Raw genomic sequence first — 17247 nt, forward strand, 5'->3', positions numbered from 1 at the left:
CTGACTGGTCCACGCATCGGTGGTGAGGTGGACCTTGCTACTGACGGCGTTCAGTAGCGCATGTTTTATGTTTGCCTCAACATGCCTGTGCAGGGCAGGGACAGCCTGCCTGCTGAAGTAAAAGCGGCTGGGCACCTTGTACTGTGGGACTGCCAATGCCATCAAGTCACGGAAGCTGTCAGTCTCCACCAGCCTGAACGAGAGCATTTCCAGGGACAACAGTTTGGCAATGCCTGCATTCAGAGCCTGTGCTCGGGGGTGGTTGGCCGAGAATGCCCGCCTTTTCTCCCATGCCTGTACTACCGATGGCTGTAGAGTAGACTGGGAGTGTGAGGATGACTGGGAAGGTGGTGCTGTGGGTGGAATTACACAAGGTCTCTGGGAGGAAGCCAAACGAGCTGTGCGTGAGCTGGAGGAAGAGGCAACACGAGCTGAAGAGGTGGTAGCTGCCGCTGTTGGTTGGCCTACATCTTCAGTGTGTTTCTGTAACTCCACCGCGTGCCTGGTCCGCACATGTTTCCACATATTTGTGGTATTGAGGTTGCTGACATATTTCCCTCTTTTTACTTTATGATGACACAGCTTGCATTTGACAAAACAAATGTCATCTGCAACTGTGTCAAAAAAGGACCAGGCACTGCAAGTCTTGGGAGCGCACTTTTTGGCTTTGGAAAGAGACAGGCTCCTAACGGGTGCCAAAGTGGAGGCTACAGGCTCCGCAGTCTTCCCCCTCCCTCTCCCTCTTTGGCCCGTAAGAGGAAGCTCTTCCTCTGAGCTGCTCCCACCACCTTCCTGTTCCTCACGCCACGATGGGTCAAGGACCTCATCATCTCCACTACCCTCTGCCACCAACTGCTCCTCCTGGGTAGTCTCAGCAGCACAGTACGCACGAGAAAGCGGCACCTGAGTTTCATCATCAGATGCGTACTGCGCTGTGGTCACCGGAGGCACTGGCCCACCCGCCTCTTCAGAGTCAGAGAGAAAAAGGTGTTGGGCATCACTGCACACTGCCTCTTCTTCCATTTCTCCAATGCTGCTTGGCTGGCCCCCTGTTTCCAAGCCAAGAGATTCAGAGAACAGAAGTAGAGACGGCTCCTGTCCTGGGCTCTCTGACTGCCTGGCCAATTTGGCAGGTGGTGAAGAGACAGATGGCTGCTCTCCAGTGCTCTGTGCCTGAGAGGATGTGGCACTAACTGAAGTCGATGCCGAGGCGTTAGCTGCCATCCACCCGACAACGGCTTCAATTTGGTCTTCACGCAGCAGCGGTGCACGGCGCTCTCCGACAAAGCTGCGCATGAAGGACTGTTCCCTGCTGAAACTGAGTGACGACGAGTCACCGGCGCCCGCAGCAGGCACAGAATCACCACGTCCTCTCCCTGCTCCGCGCCCACGCCCACGTGCCTTACTCCCTGCCCTCTTCATCTTGGTTGACAGATAAAGATAAGCAGAAAAGTACTAAGGCCTTAGTGTGCTTATTCCTGTAATGCTCCTCCTAACAGGTGTAAGAAACACTAATGTTGTAAATTGTGGACTAAACTTTATTATTTTTCAAATGTGGCCTACACAAGTGTTAAGTTGTGTTTGGTGAACTTAACCTTTTTTTTGGTGCAGATCGGGCTACAGAGCTAGTTTAAATCACACGGAGACCGTGCAGACAGCCGTAAACGGCGCTGCAAGGCCAAAAAACCCTCCTCTAGGTTATCCTATATAGTGTTTTTCCACTATTTAGCTGGATACAAGTGGAAAGACACTAATAGGAATTTTTTTTTTCAAATTTTAAACTGGCTGCACTATTTGAAAAAAAGGAAATTGTTTTTCAAGGTATGAGGCAGTAACGCACCCTGAGCTGAATCCAACCGGCTATGGCTGCACACAGACTACAGGGCGAGCTGCGCTCACACAGAGACCGTGCAGACAGCCGTAAACGGCGCTGCAAGGCCCCAAAAAAACCCTCTAGGTTATCCTATGTAGTGTTTTTCCACAATTGAGCTGGAGACTGGTGGAAAGACACTAATAGGAATTTTTTTTTTTTCAAATTTTTAACAGGCTGCACTATTTCAAAAAAAGGAAAATTTTTCTCAAGGTATGAGCCAGTAACGAACCCTGAGCTGAATCCAACCGGCTATGGCTGCACACAGACTACAGGGCGAGCTGGGCTCACACGGAGACCGTGCAGACAGCCGTAAACGGCGCTGCAAGGCCAAAAAACCCTCCTCTAGGTTATCCTATATAGTGTTTTTCCACTATTTAGCTGGATACGAGTGGAAAGACACTAATAGGAATTTTTTTTTTCAAATTTTAAACAGGCTGCACTATTTGAAAAAAAGGAAAATTTTTCTCAAGGTATGAGCCAGTAACGAACCCTGAGCTGAATCCAACCGGCTATGGCTGCACACAGACTGCAGGGCGAGCTGGGCTCACACGGAGACCGTGCAGACAGCCGTAAACGGCGCTGCAAGGCCCTAAAAACCCCCTCTAGGTTATCCTATGTAGTGTTTTTCCACAATAGAGCTGGAGACTGGTGGAAAAACACTAATAGGAAATTTGAGAAAAAATGTGCAGCAGGCTGCACTAAGAGCAAAAAAGAACAACTGTGTGAGGCAGTGTGAACCCCCCCTGAGCTGAATACAACCGGGTATATGGCTGCACACAGACTACAGAGTGAGCTGCACACACACACACACACAGAGACCTTGCAGAACGCTGTTAAAACAGCGCTGCAAGGCAAGAGCAAGGTGAACAGTGAAGAACACACAGCGTTTTGCTAAATTAGCCTTTGGAAAGGAAAATAAAGCAATTAGCAAGCTCAACTGGCCCTCAGTTAGAACACAGCGTCCTGTCCCTAACTGAAATCACAGCAGAGTGAGCGCAAAATGGCGGCAGCGCTTTTTTATAGTGCAGAGTGACATCATTTCAGCAGCCAATCCCAGCCTTGCCAGTACTTACATGCCCACCATGCTAAACAGGATGTGCCCACACTTTCATTCATTCCTCATTGGCTGCTGCGTTCAATTTGAATTCTGGGAACTTCCGATTCCGGTATCCGATACGCGGGAAGTATCGGAATTCGGTATCGGAATTCCGATACCGCAAATATCGGCCGATACCCGATACTTGCGGTATCGGAATGCTCAACACTAGTGGCAACACTTTCAGCCATGACTAGACAACATATATTTATCACATGTTGGATATCTTTTATTTAAAGAAGGCACAGAAACTAACACTCCATCTTTTCGGCAGAAGATGGCTACGATATTCAGCCATCATATGCGTCTAACAGCCACGATTGCAGAGGTGCTACATCTGCTGCCTGTAACTCCTCACAGCACTTGCTCAGGGGCACCCCATTCCACAAACCCCTTAGCTCTACTAATCACAGGGTGTCGGATGAGTTGGCAAAACCGCCAGCCCATGCCTGTCATAAAGGTACACCTATGAAGACCAGTATGTGACGGGCGTTCTGAGAATACAGTGATTTTAGCCATAAACTGCATATTTGTGGTATAAGTGCGCTAAGGCGACTACAAAGTACAGTGAAAAGTAAAGCAAAACTGTTTTTAAAACTATGAAATATATATAAAAATCACCCTTTATTTGTTTCATTTAAAAAAAAAAAAATGTAATAATCCATCCCCCAAATTTGATATTTTCCACGTCGTAAAAGTCTGATCTACAGAAATAGAAATTTAATTAAGCTGATTTGGAAAACGGCGTAATGAGAAACTAGATCAAAATGCGGGAATTGCATTTGTTTGGTCGCTGAAACAATACAAAAAAAAAGACAATGAGGAGCGATCAACACATCATAGCTACACCAGTATGGTATAAGTAAAAATATCGGTTCGGCATGTAAAAAATAAGCTTCATCAACCAAATATTGAAAACGTTACAGGTCTTTGAACATGACGACAAGCGAAATTTCCATATTTTCTTTTATCGTCACAAATTAGAAAAAACAAAAACTATTCACCAGTTTAATAATCGCCATAACCATACTGACACGGAGAATCGTATTTTTAGAGCATAATGAATGTTGAAAAAACGAAACTGATAAAACGAAATCGTAGAATTGCCTCGTTTCATACTATACTTGGAATTTTGCTCCCAGTTTTCCAGTGCGTTGAATAGTAAAATGAATGGCGTAGTTCAAAACAACAACTTGTCCAGAAAAAGTAATAACTGTATGGCTTTTGGAAGAAGGGGAGGGAAAAAAAATGAAAGCGACAAAAAAAGGAAAATTGCCCGGTGGTGAGAAGCTCCAGATAGGGAGTAGACAATGACCGCGTCAGAAGAGAGAAGATCCTGAAGGCTGAAGAGGAGCCGATCAAAGGATCGGGTGGCAACGAGACAAGTATGAGTAAGACCAACAAGAGAAGCCTCATTCTAGGCCTTAGAATCCAGCAAAATGGCACAACGTCCGGAAAATCCTGAAAAATTGGATTCTGGTGAATCTGAAATTTTTTTTGTAAATTTTTTTTAACTGATTAGATTAAGTACAAATCAATTGGAAGAACAATTTTTCTAAAAAAAAAATAAGAAAACACATGTCAATGTCATGCCATGTCAAAAAATGGTGTCAGTCACAAGGAGAGCACATGATCCTCTCCATCACACCTTAACAAAAATAGTCTCCCTCCAAACCCCTAAATAAATGTCAGCAAAAGGATGTAGACCTCAGACCAGAACCACAAACAATGTGCTCAGCAGGCTCCCAGGACCTGTCCTCTAGGCCATGACCCTTCCCAATCCACCAAATAAATTTTTTGCCACGTACCACCTTGCACCCCATGATGGTGTTCACCTCGTAATCATCCATGGACGAACCCGATGTCCTGGCAGATGAGTCGGAAAACCGGGACATGTGAACGGGCTTTAAGATCTAAGACTAGACCCCCAAATAGATACCAGAAGAGTAACACAGACCAGACCCTCTAAACAAAAAAACCCAGACCAGAGCCAACAACATATCCCTAAACAAAGGCTGACATAGACCAGAGCCCCTTAAGCATATACTGAACTCATAGCTAGTAACAAACTCCATTGGTTAACGGACTCCAGACCCCTAAATAATAGGATGTCAGAAAAGTAATAAAGACCCTCTGAACAAATACAGACCCACTGAATATGGACTCTAGTTTCAAAACATAGACACCCATAGGCCAGACCCCCTATAGATATAGAGGACCAACACCCCCTAATGGCTAATAGAAACCACACCAAAAAAAATTGATGCCAGAAAACAGGCGCATTATACAGACCCTAATTAAATAATAGAAATGTAATACACAGAAGGCCCAGACCAGACCGTCAAACAGAGAAGGCCCAGACCAGACCGTCAAACAGAGAAGGCCCAGACCAGACCGTCAAACAGAGAAGGCCCAGACCAGACCGTCAAACAGAGAAGGCCCAGACCAGACCGTCAAACAGAGAAGGCCCAGACCAGACCGTCAAACAGAGAAGGCCCAGACCAGACCTTCAAACAGAGAAGGCCCAGACCAGACCGACATTAGACTCTTTAAAAGCAAAGGCAGATATAGACCAGACCTCTCTCCCCGACCCCCCAAACATATACAGAACAGACATCTCAAAGGCTAACAGACCTCAGATCAGACCCCATAAAAAATACAGACGCCAGAAAAACAGTCACATCAGGCCCCCTAAATAAACGCAGCCTCCAGACAGGATTCTCGGGACCTTCATGTCTACTTCACAACTCCAGCAGCTTTTACTCACCCATGGGTGCGGCTAGAGACAAAGATGCAGTGGTGGCAGCACTAGAGAGATTATCTGTGATTTCTCCCAGGATTGGAAGGTCAGAAGAATTGAGGAAGGTGCCTGGGAGACTCGCCTGCTCTTCCAAGGCAGTCACCATGTTCTTGATAGAGTAGGCAAGCATGACCCCAGTGTATAACCCCTGGCCCGCCATGCCGTTTACCTTTACTAATTCTCTCACTAATTCTCTCTCTTTCTCTCTCTCTCTCTCTCTCTCTATATATATATACACATTAAATTTCAATATCTTCTATTCTTCATGAGAAGGACCCGTGGAGGAGATAGATTTGGAGTCTCATTGCAGATGCTCGGAGCTTATACCGGAGCAGACATGTTTCTTATAATGTTGGCGTTTTGCAAAGCACACAGCACTTCATACATAATAAATGGGGATGTAAATGTTACAGCTTATTTAACAAGTAAACCACATGAGTTTCCCTGATAACGACATAGTGGAGCCCAGGAGAACTTTCCTCGGCTCATCAACCCAGAGGGCTGCGTATTAAAGGGACATTAATGTAAAAGAGCTCCATAAAGTTGCAGATGAAGCATTGTTTATGGATGAAACTTAGAATATATTAAAAAAAAAATGCTGGAAACGGGCAGAAATGACAGAGATCGCAATTTGCTCCAGTCTCAGCTATTTGACCCCTTAAGGCCGGTTTCACACGTCAGTGGCTCCGGTTCGTGAGGTGACAGTTTCCTCACGTACCGGAGACACTTACACACGTAGACACATTGAAATCAATGCATCTGTGCAGATGTCATTGATTTTTTGCGGACCGTGTCTCCGTGTGCCAAACACGGAGACATGTCAGTGTTCGTGGGAGCGCACGTATTACACGGACCCATTAAAGTCAATGGGTCTGTGTAAAACATGTACCGCACACGGACATTGTCCGTGTGCAGTCTGTGTGCCGTGCAGGAGACAGCGCTACAGTAAGCGCTGTCCCCCCCACTGGTGCTGAAGCCGCGATTCATATCTTCTGTGCAGCAGCGTTTGCTGTAGAGAAGATATGAATATTCCTTTTTTTGTGTGGTTTTTCGTGTATAAAATAAAGGTCCAGGACCCCACCCCCTGTGCTCCCCCCCGCTGTTCTGAAAATACTCACCCAGCTCCCTCGTTGGCTGTCGCTGCTTCCTCTGCTGGCCGCACCTTCTACTGTATGCGGTCACGTGGGGCCCCCGATTACAGTCATGAATATGCGGCTCCACCCATAGGGGTGGAGCCGCATATTCATTACTGTAAATGAGCGGCCCCACGTGACAGCATACAGTAGAAGGTGCGGCCTGGAGAGGAAGCAGCGACAGCCAACGAGGGAGCTGGGTGAGTATTTTCAGAACAGCGGGGGGGCGCACAGAGGGTGGGGAAATGGACCTTTATTCTGCTGCACAGAAGATCTGAATCGTGGTTTCAGCACGATGCAGGGGACAGCGCTAAACTTTAGCGCTGTCTCCTGCATGCTCCGTGTGGAACCCAGTGGGCACACGGGCGGCACACGTGTGCCACACTGATGTGCCACAGAAACGCAGGGGCACACGGACACGGATAATTCCGGTACCGATTTTTTCCGGTACCGGAATTATCTGGACGTGTGAGACTGGCCTAAGATGCAGCAGTCAATAGCTTTTGACTGCAGCATTTAGGCGGTTAGATGGGAGGGGTCTCACTTTTCACTGACAGGCATAATATATGGCAATATTACATTGTATTATTATTAGCGATGAGCAAACGTGCTGGGTGCCGAGTGTCTTCGGTGTGCTCGAAAAATATGCAACCGCGGAGATTCGATCATATTTTTCGATCAGGCCGAAGACTCTCTGTTAGCCCCCGAGCATGCTCGGATAACACCTTATTTGAGCATGTTTGCTCATCACTAAGTATTGTCAAAAGCATTTAAACTAAACAAAAATTTAAAAAATAATAAAAAATTGGGTGAAAATAAGACGAAAAATATAAATAAAGCACGCACAAAAATAAAATAAAAAAATGAATAAAAAATGCATATTTGGTATTGGGAACAACAGGATTATTACATGATTTTCTAAGGTGTACATGATTTAAAAAATAAAATAAAAAACTAAAAAAAATGCACTTTTTTGCTCACTTTAGCTCACACAATTTGGAAAGAGGTGATGTAAGAAAGTCATTATATACGTTAAATGATGGCAGTGAACACTACTAGCTGCAACAAAAATAAAAATTGAAGCCCCTCAAATCTCCATTAAAGGAAGCACAAAGTAATTAGGCTGTGGCATTAAATGAAAATACAGAGAGAACAAGTTGCAAGTATAAGGTCTAATTTATATATTTTATCAGACAACTGTTAATATATACAATTCTTCATAAAAATGAGAAAACTAATAAAGCAGTTAACAAAAAAAAAAAAAAAAATTCCCCGCCTATAACAACATTACAGCATAAATGGTTAGAAACAGGAAACGTTGTTCGTTTGAGGCTTCAGTAAATCTCGCTAGTTTTATATATCGCTTACATATGTTCACGCAAATTTGAGTTCGGCAAAGCCTGGGAAGATGAGCTTATAGTATTCATCCGAAAAAAGAAAAAAAAAAAATCTGACTACTCGCTAAACTACCATAATCCAATCGGCGGTTGTCAGCTCCGCCCATTTCTTGTGATTGGTTAGCTTTATCTGCAAGGATGTTAGTGCAACCAATCACAAGAACAAAAAGGTACAGTCAAGAAAAAAACAAAAAAAACAAAAACAAAAAACTAAAAAAGGGACTGGGCTGAATCAAAAGCACCTTCACCTCCCCCCTCCAAAAAAATTCACTTCCCACATCCATTGTACGACCACCTACAAAAATCACTGCCACTATACCCGTGTATTTAATTCTGCTACATTTGCCCCGTCTTCAATAAAACTGGCTGGTAAACATTGAATTTTTTTCTTCTTCATTTTTAGGATTAAAAAATATTTTTTTAACGAAAAAAAAAAAAAAGAAGCAAATTCTTATCCTTCCCTAAAAAAAAATAAAAAAAATTATTATATGTAGATCAGTCCCATGTAAGCCATGCCCATGTGAAAAACACTATAAAAAAAAAATGCAAAAAAACAAACAAACAAAAAAAACAAACACACCCCCAAAAATGGAAGTCATGACTGTATCATAGTTTTATATATAGGGAGAACATCTATTAGGATATTGCAACATTCGGCTTAAGACCAGATTGCAGTATTTTATGGGACTTTTTATGGGCCTCAAGTGTCAAAATAGTTTTTGGGGGGGTTTTTAACAAAATCTATCAATTCATAACCAGAATCTTCGCCATGAAAAACAAATTTTGATACATGAGGTCCAATAGAGATTGGAAGCCCGAGAATTATCTCCAGTTTTCGGCAAAGGTCAACAAAGACAACCAAGTTTCTTGAAGGAAAAGTTCCAATTTATTCCAAACCAGAAGTTCTGCAGAAGGAAGGAAAACAGTGAATATGTCTTTGTGCGTCGTAGACAAGTCCGATGGTTCCTTCATGCGTTCCGAGTACATGGAAGCCAGGAATCGGTGGGGTCGGGTCATGCTGAACATCGGATTGTTCCCAGATATAAGTGTCCTCTAAGTATCTCTGCGTACTTGGCTGAGGTATGAGTTTTACAAAACAGCATCACTTTTTCTTTTTTTCGGATTTCTCCTCGTCATCCCATTTGAAAAACAAGAGGGGGAACATTCCCAAAATGCAGCCAATGGCGACTCCTATTGCTTTTCCCTAAAGAGATAGGAAAACAAAAAAATAACTTACTTCAATAACACACTTAAAAAAAATCTCTTGAAGTTAAAATGACTTAAATGCGGGTCAAAGGCACAGGAGAGGCAACAGACTGTGCCATGTGCAGCCGAACGCGCGTCGCAGCCATTGTGTAAAACTAAAGATTACAGCAGGTGGAAAGAACATGATTACAGGGTTATTCCTAATTATCTTGTATTAACCTCAGAGCTGCATTCCAAATTCTGCTCCCCATAGAGAAGACAGAGATGGTTTGTTACCGTTTCTGCCTTCTCGACTGCTGTGTACACAATGCTAAACAAATAGTATGTGTACAATAACAAGGAAGTGCTGAAGTGCTGAACGTGCTTTCTCCCCCAGACCCAGCAGTACAATCGGTGTACGGAGTAAGCACTTGGTTCTTCGAGACCCTGCTCTGCTACGCAGCTTGCAGGCTCCATTTCCACTGTAACTTGGGTGAATATTCCTGCCCCAATTACAACCCCTTTAACAGTGGGTCCACTGGTTACGCCACACGTCTGCAGCCAATCAGCTGCCGCTGAACAGCCGGTGCCAGTTCTTCTGTAAGCGCGTATGCTTGGGCTACTATGTAGCGCATCAGAAACACGTTCACATTGTCCGCAAGTTCCAAAGATGAAGATGAGGGATTCGGCAAGAGCGGATCCCGGCCATAAATGATGGATCCACCGGAGGAGGACGACAACGAAGGAAAAGGATTCTGTATGCACCATCATATCATCATACTGGCGTGAATATCATGGGGCCCTTTGTTTTATGCAAGAAAAACTGTATAATTTTTTTGGGAGCTTTTCTGGCGTCCATGAAAATACCAGTAACTAATTTGCATAATTATTTTTGTGACAAATAAAGAAGAAAGCTATTTTTTGGGTAATTGTATTGTTTGTTTGTTTTTTTTTACTGTTCACGTTACATACTAATGAATTCATTCTTTATGTGGATACCAAAATTAAAAGTTTTTTTTTTTAATCTATTTATTATCATCAAGTATGAAAAATTATCTTTTTTTTTTTTTTTTTTTTTAGGAGGGGAGTGGAGGTTGTGGGTGTTATAATTTTTCAATATTTTTTAAATGTATTTTAAATTTGTCCATAATTTTTTTTATATGTGTTTAAATATAGGCACGTGTTATATTTATTTTTACAGAACTTATTGCTCAAAAGATCACAAATGATCTCCGGAGAACTTTTTTTTTATGGTATGTTGTATTTTTTTTGCCCACTGTTACTGGGGCATCTTCAGGAGTTCCAGTTACAGGGGAAATTAGTTCTCTACAGTGGCACAAGTCACTGTCAGAGCTGCGGCGAGTCGGCCTGGAAGGCACCCGGTGATCACAGAATAGCCGGGTCCAATAATTCATCCACCAGACAGACAGTCTAAAATCAGCCTATGTAATTTACGTATATGCCCCCCATGTGTCTTATACAACAAGGTAGGTTATGTAACAACACATTGACAGAAACCTCAATTTAACTGGTTTTAGAAAAATCTGATTAATAATATGATATTAGAGCTGTGTTATGTTTTTTTCCCCCATCTGTGCCACCGAACATTGTTTCTTAATTAGATTTCTTCTGGAGGCATCTCATAGGTGAGATATGGACAGAATACATCAAGCAAACACTCGTAGTTATAATGATTTCTCGGAACTGTGATCAAGAAGCTGGAAAATCAGAAATTACAGTCAAAGGCACAAGAGAGGCTGCAGACTGTGCCCTGTGCAGCCGCACGCGCGTCGCAGCCATTGTGTACACTTCAGTTTACTGCAGGTGGAAATAATACGATTACTTAAAGGGTTATTCCTAGAATCAAATGTTACCTTTTATTCACAGAATAGAGGATTGCGTGGGGTCCGAAAACTAAGATCAGGTCTCGTTGGTGCAGGTGAAAGGCTAGAACAGTGCTGAGCTATTTTCGCCAATCCGAGAAACAGAGTGGTGGTCAAGTATGATAGTCGCCAATAAACAGGAAATAAGTTTTGATTCTGGGAATAGCCCTTTAAAGGGGATCTATCAGCAATTTTTTGCCATTTTATCTGAGGGCAGCATGATGTAGGGGTAGAGACCCTGTTTCCAGTCATGTGTCACTTGCTAAGCTGCTTGCTGTAGTTTCAATACAATCAGTGTTTTATAAGCAGGAGATTATCAGGGCAGGACAAGGTAGTGCCAGGCAGTCCAGCTAATCTGTGTAACCCCGCCTTCACCACTGATTGTGTACGGTCAGCAAGCTGCCAAACAGTGAAGTGGGCGGGGTTATACAGAGTTCAGTATTCCGACCACTGCTACATCTTACAAGAGGGAAAACAGGGATTCTAACAACACTGCCCCAAGCAGCCCAGTAAGAGATACATCGATGGAATCAGGGTCTCTGCCCCTACATCATGCTGTGCTCAAACAAAATAGCAAATACCTGCTGACAGATTCCCATAGCCCTGTAGATCTATCTATCCATCCATCTATATATAACAATATATATGGTACATATATTTATATATTTCTGGCACCATGCAGGAAGATAAATAAGGTGGAACATAGGAAGCAACGTACCATGTGTGCACTAACACGTGTCTGCCACATATCGGCTTGTTTGGGTGATAAATCTGGAATCGGTAAACCCAACCGAGAAGATATTGCTTCCACGTAACCCGCCAGCCTATAGCAAAAATAGGTGTTAAATATCAAACATAAAATCTTTAATATATGACATACAGTAGAATAATATGCAATGACAAAAAATTGAATCTCACAAAAAAAAGTTATAATCAGTTGATATTATAAGCAGCTTTGTGACAGCTCACCTCCTCCTCCTGTATAATGACTGATAACTCCTCTATATACAGTAGATGACACCGGATCCATCATTCACAACAGGTGATGTCACAGCTCACCACCTCCTCCTGTACAATGACTGATAACTCCTCTATATACAGTAGATAACACAGGATCCACCATTCACAATAGGTGAGGTCACAGCTCACCTCCTCCTCCTGTACAATGACTGATAACATCTCTATATACAGTAGATGACACCGGATCCATCATTCACAATAGGTGATGTCACAGCTCACCACCTCCTCCTGTATAATGACTGATAACACCTCTATATACAGTAGATAACACAGGATCCACCATTCACAATAGGTAATGTCACAGCTCACCTCCTCCTGTACAATGACTGATAACACCTCTATATACAGTAGATGACACAGGATCCACCATTCACAATAGGTGATGTCACAGCTCACCTCCTCCTCCTGTACAATGACTGATAACACCTCTATATACAGTAGATAACTGTTGTGAATTCTGTGGCAGAGTTCACTCCTGTGGTCACAAGTGGTACTTCGGCTGATTCTCTCTGGGATCTTCCGTTTGTGGAGGAAAGTGGTACTGCAGCTTCTGAGTTTCCTCCCTCAGGTGATCTGGTGAGCTCGTTAGCTTCTTCTCTACTTAACTCCACCTGATGCTTTGATCTATGCTTCCTGTCAATGTTTCAGTGTGGGACTTGTTTTTTCCCTGGATCATTCCTGTGGCCTGCTGCTCTGCAAAGCTAAGTTTTGCTTATGTTATTTTGTTGCTATTTTTCTGTCCAGCTTGCTTTATTGGTTTTTCTCGCCTGCTGGAAGCTCTGAGACGCAGAGGGACCACCTCCGTACCGTTAGTCGGTGCGGAGGGTCTTTTTGTCCCCTCTGCGTGGTTTTTTATAGGTTTTTGTGCTGACCGCAAAGTTATCTTCCCTATCCTCGTTCTGTTCAGCTAGTCGGGCCTCACTTTGCTAAATCTGTTTCATCTCTATGTTTGTGTTTTCATCTTACTCACAGTCATTATATGTGGGGGGCTGCCTTTTCCTTTGGGGAATTTCTCTGAGGCAAGGTAGGCTTATTTTTCTATCTTCAGGATTAGCTAGTTTCTCAGGCTGTGACGAGGCGCCTAGGTTCTGGTCAGGAGCGCTCCACGGCTACCTTTAGTGTGGTTTGATAGGCTTAGGGATTGCGGTCTGCAGAGTTCCCACGTCTCAGAGCTCGTTCTCTTATTTTGGGTTATTGTCAGTTCACTGTATGTGCTCTGACCTCCATGTCCATTGTGATTCTGAATTGCCTTTCATAACAGTACAGGAAGCCAAAAGTGCTAATGATTCTCAATAGAGGGAAAAAAGAAGTTCTGAGACCATTTTTTTTTTCTTTGCACTGTGTTTTGCCTTTTTTTTCCCCTAGACATTTGGGTGGTTCAGGACACAGGTGTAGAAATGGACATTAAAGGTCTGTCTTCATGTGTGGATCAGCTCATGGCAAGAGTTCAAAATATTCAAGATTTTGTGGTTCAGAATTCTTTGCTTGAACCGAGAATTCCTATTCCAGATTTGTTTTTTGGAGATAGAACAAAATTTCTGAGTTTCAAAAATAATTGTAAACTATTTCTGGCTTTGAAACCTCGCTCTTCTGGTGACCCAATTCAACAGGTTAGGATCGTCATTTCTTTTTTGCGTGGCGACCCTCAGGACTGGGCGTTTTCTCTTGCGCCAGGAGATCCTGCATTAAGTAATATCAATGCGTTTTTCCTGGCGCTTGGATTGCTGTACGATGAGCCTAATTCAGTAGATCAGGCAGAAAAAAATTTGCTGGCTCTTTGTCAGGCTCAGGATGAGATAGAGGTATATTGTCAGAAATTTAGAAAGTGGTCAGTGCTCACTCAATGGAATGAATCTGCGCTGGCAGCAATATTCAGAAAGGGTCTCTCTGAAGCCCTTAAGGATGTCATGGTGGGATTTCCTATGCCTGCTGGTTTGAATGAGTCTATGTCTTTGGCCATTCAGATCGGTCGACGCTTGCGCGAGCGTAAATCTGTGCACCATTTGGCGGTATTACCTGAGCTTAAACCTGAGCCTATGCAGTGTGATAGGACCTTGACCAGAGTTGAACGGCAAGAACATAGACGTCTGAATGGTCTGTGTTTCTACTGTGGTGATTCCACTCATGCTATCTCTGATTGTCCTAAGCGCACTAAGCGGTTCGCTAGGTCTGCCACCATTCGTACAGTACAGTCAAAATTTCTTCTGTCCGTTACCTTGATCTGCTCTTTGTCATCATATTCTGTCATGGCATTTGTGGATTCAGGCGCTGCCCTGAATTTGATGGACTTGGAATATGCTAAGCATGTGGGTTGCTTTTGCCCTTGCCGGTCCCGAAGAGGCCTTGGACACATATCTCTATGGATTTTATTTCTGACCTTCCCGTTTCTCAAAAGATGTCAGTCATTTGGGTGGTCTGTGATCGCTTTTCTAAGATGGTCCATCTGGTACCCTTGTCTAAATTGCCTTCCTCCTTTGATTTGGTGCCTTTGTTCTTCCAGCATGTGGTTCGTTTGCATGGCATTCCAGAGAATATTGTTTCTGACAGAGGTTCCCAGTTTGTTTCGAGGTTTTGGCGAGCCTTTTGTGCTAGGATGGGCATTGACTTGTCTTTTTCCTCGGCTTTCCATCCTCAGACTAATGGCCAGACCGAGCGAACCAATCAGACCTTGGAAACATATCTGAGGTGCTTTGTTTCTGCTTATCAGGATGACTGGGTGTCCTTTTTGCCTTTGGCTGAGTCCGCCCTTAATAATCGGGCCAGCTCGGCTACCTTGGTTTCACCGTTTTTCTGCAATTCTGGGTTCCATCCTCGTTTCTCTTCTGGACAGGTTGAGTCTTCGGACTGTCCTGGTGTGGATACTGTGGTGGACAGGTTGCAGCAGATTTGGACTCAGGTAGTGGACAATTTGACCTTGTCCCAGGAGAAGGCTCAACTTTTCGCTAATCGCAGACGCCGTGTGGGTCCCCGACTTCATGTTGGGGATCTGGTTTGGTTATCTTCTCGTCATATTCCTATGAAGGTTTCCTCTCCTAAGTTTAAACCTCGTTTTATTGGTCCGTATAGGATTTCTGAGGTTCTTAATCCTGTGTCTTTTCGTCTGACCCTTCCAGATTCTTTTTCCATACATAACGTATTCCATAGGTCATTGTTGCGGAGATACGTGGCACCTATGGTTCCATCTGTTGAGCCTCCTGCCCCGGTTTTGGTGGAGGGGGAATTGGAGTATATTGTGGAGAAGATTTTTGATTCTCGTGTTTCAAGACGGAAACTCCAGTATCTGGTTAAATGGAAGGGTTATGCTCAGGAGGATAATTCCTGGGTTTTTGCCTCTGATGTCCATGCTCCCGATCTTGTTCGTGCCTTTCATGTGGCTCATCCTGGTCGGCCTGGGGGCTCTGGTGAGGGTTCGGTGACCCCTCCTCAAGGGGGGGGTACTGTTGTGAATTCTGTGGCAGAGTTCACTCCTGTGGTCACAAGTGGTACTTCGGCTGATTCTCTCTGGGATCTTCCGTTTGTGGAGGAAAGTGGTACTGCAGCTTCTGAGTTTCCTCCCTCAGGTGATCTGGTGAGCTCGTTAGCTTCTTCTCTACTTAACTCCACCTGATGCTTTGATCTATGCTTCCTGTCAATGTTTCAGTGTGGGACTTGTTTTTTCCCTGGATCATTCCTGTGGCCTGCTGCTCTGCAAAGCTAAGTTTTGCTTATGTTATTTTGTTGCTATTTTTCTGTCCAGCTTGCTTTATTGGTTTTTCTCGCCTGCTGGAAGCTCTGAAACGCAGAGGGACCACCTCCGTACCGTTAGTCGGTGCGGAGGGTCTTTTTGTCCCCTCTGCGTGGTTTTTTTATAGGTTTTTGTGCTGACCGCAAAGTTATCTTCCCTATCCTCGTTCTGTTCAGCTAGTCGGGCCTCATTTTGCTAAATCTGTTTCATCTCTATGTTTGTGTTTTCATCTTACTCACAGTCATTATATGTGGGAGGCTGCCTTTTCCTTTGGGGAATTTCTCTGAGGCAAGGTAGGCTTATTTTTCTATCTTCAGGATTAGCTAGTTTCTCAGGCTGTGACGAGGCGCCTAGGTTCTGGTCAGGAGCGCTCCACGGCTACCTTTAGTGTGGTTTGATAGGCTTAGGGATTGCGGTCTGCAGAGTTCCCACGTCTCAGAGCTCGTTCTATTATATTGGGTTATTGTCAGTTCACTGTATGTGCTCTGACCTCCATGTCCATTGTGATTCTGAATTGCCTTTCATAACAGATAACACAGGATCCACCATTCACAATAGGTGATATCACAGCTCACCTCCTCCTCCTGTACAATGACTGATAACACCTCTATATACAGCAGATAACACAGGATCCACCATTCACAATAGGTGATGTCACAGCTCACTTCCCTCCCTTCTCTGCACAGGGACCTCTGCACAGATAACAGAATATGCCCACCACACTCTCCCATAGAAGTCAATGAGTCAGGTCTAGACTCCAGATTTAATTTGTCAGAACAACCAATAGGAAAGTTTATACAATTACTTCATTCATTCCTCTAAGATAGGCGCAGGGGATTGTGAGTTCTGTAGGCGTCTTTTCAGGGACAGGTCTACATGGGATCTAAATGAATAGAGGGGAATGTGACAGAAGAGAGAAGCGGCTTCTATAACTGTCATGTGTGAACTGTGAGGAATGGAAGTAGGGCGGTGGGCAGCAGCTGGGGGTCCGGATCACAGTTTGGATGAACAAAGGGTGGGTTATCGCTAGATATGGACGGAGCAAAGTTCCCTTGTTAGTAATGTGATCATTGGATAAGTGAAGCCGATTTCATTTGGTTCCGGCCCATTGTTTGCATCTGACTAAAAACCAATCT

The 17247-nt window shown here is 44.0% G+C and overlaps 1 protein-coding gene across 1 annotated transcript in view; it reads right to left on the reverse strand.

Annotated features, from left to right (window-relative positions):
• Positions 1-8068: 8068 nt before the first annotated feature.
• Positions 8069-17247, reverse strand: part of TMEM65 (transmembrane protein 65) — a 60796-nt gene continuing 51617 nt past the window's right edge. The window contains exons 7-8 of the mRNA XM_069731868.1: positions 12086-12191; positions 8069-9503 (exon numbers count right to left, since the gene is read on the reverse strand). Coding sequence (XP_069587969.1) covers positions 9402-9503; positions 12086-12191 — 208 coding nt within the window. The 3' untranslated portion in view covers positions 8069-9401. The remainder of the gene's footprint in view (positions 9504-12085; positions 12192-17247) is intronic.

The sequence above is a fragment of the Ranitomeya imitator genome, chromosome 6, assembly GCF_032444005.1.
Source record: "Ranitomeya imitator isolate aRanImi1 chromosome 6, aRanImi1.pri, whole genome shotgun sequence".
Taxonomy (NCBI): domain Eukaryota; kingdom Metazoa; phylum Chordata; class Amphibia; order Anura; family Dendrobatidae; genus Ranitomeya; species Ranitomeya imitator.